This window comes from Anopheles cruzii, chromosome X (assembly GCF_943734635.1).
Source record: "Anopheles cruzii chromosome X, idAnoCruzAS_RS32_06, whole genome shotgun sequence".
NCBI classification, from domain to species: Eukaryota; Metazoa; Arthropoda; class Insecta; order Diptera; family Culicidae; genus Anopheles; species Anopheles cruzii.
This window is the reverse complement of record NC_069143.1, coordinates 6,394,616-6,400,056: the sequence shown is the minus strand read 5'-3', so window position 1 is coordinate 6,400,056 and position 5,441 is coordinate 6,394,616. Positions and strand designations below refer to the sequence as shown.

At 56.3% G+C, this 5,441-nt stretch overlaps 1 protein-coding gene across 1 annotated transcript; it reads right to left on the bottom strand.

The window, feature by feature from the left end:
* Window positions 1-1,630: 1,630 nt before the first annotated feature.
* Window positions 1,631-5,155, bottom strand: LOC128268716 (segmentation protein Runt-like). Its single transcript, XM_053005915.1, has 4 exons — window positions 4,681-5,155; window positions 4,374-4,577; window positions 2,280-2,934; window positions 1,631-2,150 (listed from the first exon to the last, which is right to left on the bottom strand). The coding sequence occupies exons 1-4, from the start codon at window positions 5,153-5,155 to the stop codon at window positions 1,631-1,633; spliced, it is 1,854 nt and encodes a 617-aa protein (XP_052861875.1).
* Window positions 5,156-5,441: the final 286 nt, after the last annotated feature.

The following is a 5,441-nucleotide window of genomic DNA, read 5'->3' as shown; positions in this document are numbered from 1 at the left end:
TCTCCCTCGCGCGGTAGTGCTCTTTCTCTCTCTCTCCCTGTCTATGTCTCTCTTCACCTGATGTTCCTTTTCGCGGCGGCAGCGTGCGTTATGTGCCAATAACATATGGAAGTGAGCGTGTTTTATGCTTGCCGCTGCCTGGGGGGACTCTGCGTTAATGAATAAAATAAAGATAATGCGCCGTTTTTCGAGCAGGTACGAGAGTGATACCTGACCGACAGCCGTCTCTCTGGCTGTTTCCAGCAGGCGCAGGCAGGGCTTTTGGGGACCGCCGGAGGGTGGGCCTGGTTACGCTGATCCCCACCTACGGCAAGCCAGAAAGCTCATTTTTGCTCTGCTTTCGTCCTCTTCGTCGGCCACTTTCGGCATTCGTGGGACTCTCGTGATGGTCAGCCCTGGTTGCCCGGACACGGTCATTCGGGAAGGAAGCCGAGTTCGAAGCCTGTCACAAGCCAGCGTGAACTGCAATGCGGTGGCATTCGAGTCCAGGCACCACACAGTATAAAACGAAAAGAAAAACTGCTCGAAAGCCTTCCTAACTTTCTTCGTGTGGGGGGCTGAACGGAAGTTTTTGCGGGGGGCATGCGGGATTCCGAACGGTGCGAACTGAATGCGAACTGCGAGGCCGCCCGCACCGAGTTTCGAGCAGTGTGCTCGAAGTGTGCCAAGCGGACGGGAGGAAGCCGTGTGTTCGGTTTCTGGCAGTAGTTGCTGTGGTTTCATTTGTTGAAGTCGGACATGAGACTGCTCGAAAGTGCTCGAAAGTGCTCGAAAGGGAGGTGGTGGTGCAGGTTGGGGCAGCATGGTCTGGGTGGTACCGGTGGGGGGTACGATAGGGGGTCTCCGACGGCCCGGCCGTCAATTTTCGTTTTTTGAGGGTGTGTTTTGTTGTTTTTTGCCATAGAAATATGTTTATTCTAAATCACCGACATCTCTTCATCTCGCCTTCAGCTTAGTTGCTATCTTTTGTTTTCTCGCATTATTTTTCCATCTGAAACTAGTTCTCTATCGCTCTCTCTATCGCTTTTTTTGTCTATCTGTGCTGTTTGTTTGTTTGTTTGTTTGTTGTTTGTCTCCAAGAGCATTGGCCTTTGCTCTTTGCCAGTGGTGGTTTAAACTTCTCTCTGTCTCTCTCCCTCTCTCTTTCTCTCTTTCATCTCTCTATCTCTCTCTCTTAAGCATACGCTTTTTTCTCTCGATCTTTAAGGTTAATATCACTTGTAATCTTTACAATAGTCCGTCGTCGAGTCCGTCGGTCAATTTGTATTTGCTGTGGCGGTCACGGCACCTCTTCTGGTCTAGTACCCTTCTCGAATTGCCTCTCCCATGCATACGCCTACACATTCACACACATACACACATACACATACATATAGATATATAACATATATAACTGTATATATATCTATATATATTTATATATAGCATATATATTTCTATATTTATTATATTTATATATGTATATATGTATATATATATATATATATATATATATATATATGTGTGTATATGCTCCTTATGGTGATCGGATAGCTGCCTGGATAGATGCCGCGTTTCATCGCAAGAGCCAGCCGATCAGCAGCGGCGTCGGTGGCCGCCGCCGCCGACAGTTGCTGTCAGCCGCCCGGCTTCAGTACGGCCGCCAGACGGTCTTCTGCGTCTGTTTGATGAGGTTCGGCGACCGCAGCTTGGTCCGCTCGGGGGGCGACTGCTGCAGGGCGAGCTCCTGCTGGTGCTGGTGCTTGGCCGCCACGACGACGATCGGAGTCGGATCGTGAAGCAGTTGCTTCCGCGTGGACAGGGCCTTCAGATCGCACCGCAGCCCGATGCGGGGCGAAACGATGGTGGTGGCGGTGGCGTTGGCGTTGGCGGTGGCCGTGGTGGTGGTCGTGACGTTATTGGCCGCGGTCGTCGAGTCGGGCGTTTCCGGTTTGCCGCAGCCCGCTCCCAGATCGCAGCAGATGTCGGGCGAGTTGTCGCGCGTCTCGCTGCCACTGCCGCCGGTGACCGTCGTCTCGGCGGAGGGGGCGGCCGGTGGCCGCAGGATCGGGATGAAGGCCGACTTGACCACGTCGATCTGCTCGTCGTCGGAGTCGTCGCCCTCGTTCGCCGACGACAGATCGCCGTTGCTGGTGTCGTTCTGGCCGAGGCTACTGGTAGCGGCCGCCGCCGCCAGCGAGTCGCCGCCTGGATGGTGTGGGAGGAGGTGGTGGCCATGCGGGTGGTGGTTGGGGTGGGGATGGAGTGCTAGCAGTCCGGTCTTGGGCGACGGTTGCAACAGGGCCGCCGGGTTGGCCGCCCCGAGAGCGGCGGCTGCGGCGGCCGCGGCGGCTGCAGCCGCCGTCGCCGCCGATAGGGCCGTGGCGGCGGTGGTCGATATGATTGGCGGTGGGCTGGCATTCGAGTTGCGTGACGAGGTGGACGAGAGGCGCGATGAGGCGGAGTCGGTGCTGGTGGCCGACTGCTGGTGGTGCTGGTGGTGGTGTTGGTGCTGGTGCAGGGTGGTGATGGTGGCCGCCAGGTGCTGCTGCTGCTGCTGCTGCGGGGCTCCCTGGGCGCCGCCGCCGCCGTTGGCGGCTGCTGCCGCTGCGGCGGCTGCCGCCGTCGTGCGGAAGGCGGTGATGTCGTAAGGCAGAAAAGGTGATTTCAGCTGCTGGTGGTCCGTCGGCTGGACCGCGAACGAGGGCAGGGCCGGTGGGGCGTAGGCGGGGTTTGTCAGGAGGGCGGCGGTGTGCGGCATGCCGCCGGCCAGCCCGTTCGGCGGCCCGACACCGGCCACGGCGGCCGCAGACGCAGGCACTGGTTGGCTGGCGGTGGAGCGGAGCGTCACGAGCTCGCTCGTCACGGCACTGCTGAGGCTGGTGGCTCTGGCTGCGGTTGGGCTGGCGAGCAGATTGGGGGGCCCGTTGCCGATGGTTGTTGCACCGCTTCCAACTGTGGACGGGACGGACAGAGTTGTTAATGTGGAGGGAATGGAATGGTCCAGTGGAAGGTGCGAACCGAAAATCAATAGCACACGGCGCCACTCTACGCTCCCAAAAATCTAGACCGATCTGATCTAAAGCTACACCAATAGACCGGGCGAAAAGATGTGTCTTTATTCCACTGTCAGCAGCTGTCACCGACAGGATGCACAATGCACAGACATTTTGACATTTATGCGGTTTGCTGGCACTAACGTGGATGCTCAGCATCTGCACAGATCGGATTCTGTCAAAATACCGTAACCATATAGCTCGTTTCCTTCACCAACAAAGGGGGGAGCTACGGCCCAAAGGAGCGTCGTTGCCTTGTTCTTCACGCGAAACAAGCAAATGGAAGAACATGGAATTGTTGGTAGGAACACAGAACGTATCAACGACATGGTTGAACGACATGGCCAGGAATGCTTCGGAACAGATCTCGAAGATGCGAAGAAGTTGGTGAAGGAGGCTGACGCCAACGCCAACACAACAAAACATTGGCCAAGGGCTTGTGGATCCAAAGATCCCAAAGACCCAGTGTTGAAATAGTGCGACGCCTATCAGCGTTCCTCCGCCAGGAGCGCTGATGTCGCTAAAGATGATGTCGCGACGTCACCGAAGGGATCGTCTGCTACTGTCAGCGGCGATGATAGCATCCGTCGGGAAAAACGAGTGACAGAAGTGAATACGAAGCGAGACCCAGAGTGATTCGGCTGTTGTTTTGCAAAGCGCTTCTATAACTGGACTTAATAAAGTTAAGATTGCTAACAAATGCAGTTTTATCAGAACTCCGGCCTCGTGTAAATCCCAACACCCCGTTTGATAGAGCAGTCACGCATCTGTAAACACACACCGTTACAGAAAGCAACAAAAAATCAACATTGTTTTTTGTTTCATAATCAGAACGCGTCAAGAATACGGCTCCAGGTCCAACGGCGGCCCAAAAGATAGTACATTGCTGTCACGAATCGTAGCAGACGAATTGTAGGTGGGATCAGGATGACGTGGTGTATCACGAGCTATTAAAAACGCGCCATTGGAGCCCGGGTATATGCCCGGAAGCCACCGACACCCGCTGGTCTATGCTTATTCATTACTCGTACCAAACGATTCGAAAGTAGGAACGACCCGACGAATAGCCACCTTCTGGTCCCGGTTCTTCGCCAAGTACACGCTAATCCCAGGCGTAAGCGTTGGAGTTTGGAGACACGTTGTTACAACCACACTCAGGCTCAGGACCTCGAAACTCAGGTTCTACTGACAGGTTCTACGAAGGTGTGTGCCCAGAGGGGGCCGATATTTCAAGGTATGTTATTGCCTTTTCGAAGTTTGAACCCTTCCATAACAATCCATGACCAGCAATGTCAATCGGCGGTCCGCGCTGGCCATCGCGCGCCTACCCCTACTTACCTTTGTCAAGACACCCGAGCACCGTGGCCGCCGGCTGCGTTTGGGGCGCCGACGGTGGCGGAACCTGCAGCACCGCCGCCGCCTGCTGCTGCTGTTGGTGCTGGCGGAAGTAATCGGACCATGCATAGTTCATGTACGCCGCATCCAGCCAGCCCGCGTTCAGGATGAACGGATTGAACGCCCCCGGATGCCCGTAGGCAAAGTCTACTTCCGGAGAAAGAGAGACGGAGCAAGATTAGGATAAGGGATTAGATGTGAGCCAAATGTAGATCTATAGAGACGTTTCGCTGGGGAAAATCAAACTTACTCTGCTTGGAGCGTGGCTCGCGCGGCCCATCGACCGTCACCTTGATGGCCTTCGTGTAGGTGGCGATCTGGCACGGGTACGAGCTAATGGTGATGGTGATCGAGAACGACTTGCCCCGCCCGGACCGGCCGACGAAGCGCAGATCGTTGAACTTGGCCACCTGGTTCTTCATGACCGCGGTACAGTTCCGCAACTCCGCGTGGTAGTTCTCGTCGTTGCCCGCCTTGATCGTCACCAGCGTCCCATCCTGGATGTCATCCAGGGCGATCACCTTGAACGCGCACGGCAAACTCTTGTTCGAGCGCCAGTGCGTCGGAAGCGCGGAACAGAGGACGGCCGGTGAGCCGGTCTGGACGAGCTCGCCGTGGTACTCCTGCAGCATCTCGTGCAGGTTCGCGAACATGTCGTTGATTGTGGTCGGCATCGAGGGACTTTGGCACTCGCTTGGGGCAGCGCCGGTGGCCGGAAGATGCATCGGAACGGTCGGAGGTCGGTCGGTGTGCACGGAGCGGACAGGATCGGATACTGGCGGTGGCGGTCGCGGTCGCGGTGGTGCTGGTGTCGCCGCCAGGACGGCACGGCACGGTCGTTGAGGGTTGCTCGGGGTTTTGCTCCGACGGGCCGCGATTGATTGATGGCGCTGCTGCTGCTCCTTTTCCTGCAGCTTTCCCTCAGGCACACACACACACTCACGCACACACACACACACAGAGTGAACTACAGCTATAGCTATAGCACGCTACCGGGCAGAGTCGGCCACA

Excerpts from the sequence above, each read along its gene's own strand:
- LOC128268716 (XM_053005915.1), bottom strand. The coding sequence starts at position 5,155 with ATGCATCTTCCGGCCACCGGCGCTGCCCCAAGCGAGTGCCAAAGTCCC. Across the intron at positions 2,935-4,373 it reads GCTCGGGTGTCTTGACAAAG|TTGGAAGCGGTGCAACAACC; the intron begins GTAAGTAGGGGT and ends TCCCGTCCACAG. Across the intron at positions 2,151-2,279 it reads GCGGCCAACCCGGCGGCCCT|CCTCGGCCAGAACGACACCA; the intron begins GTTGCAACCGTC and ends CGCTACCAGTAG.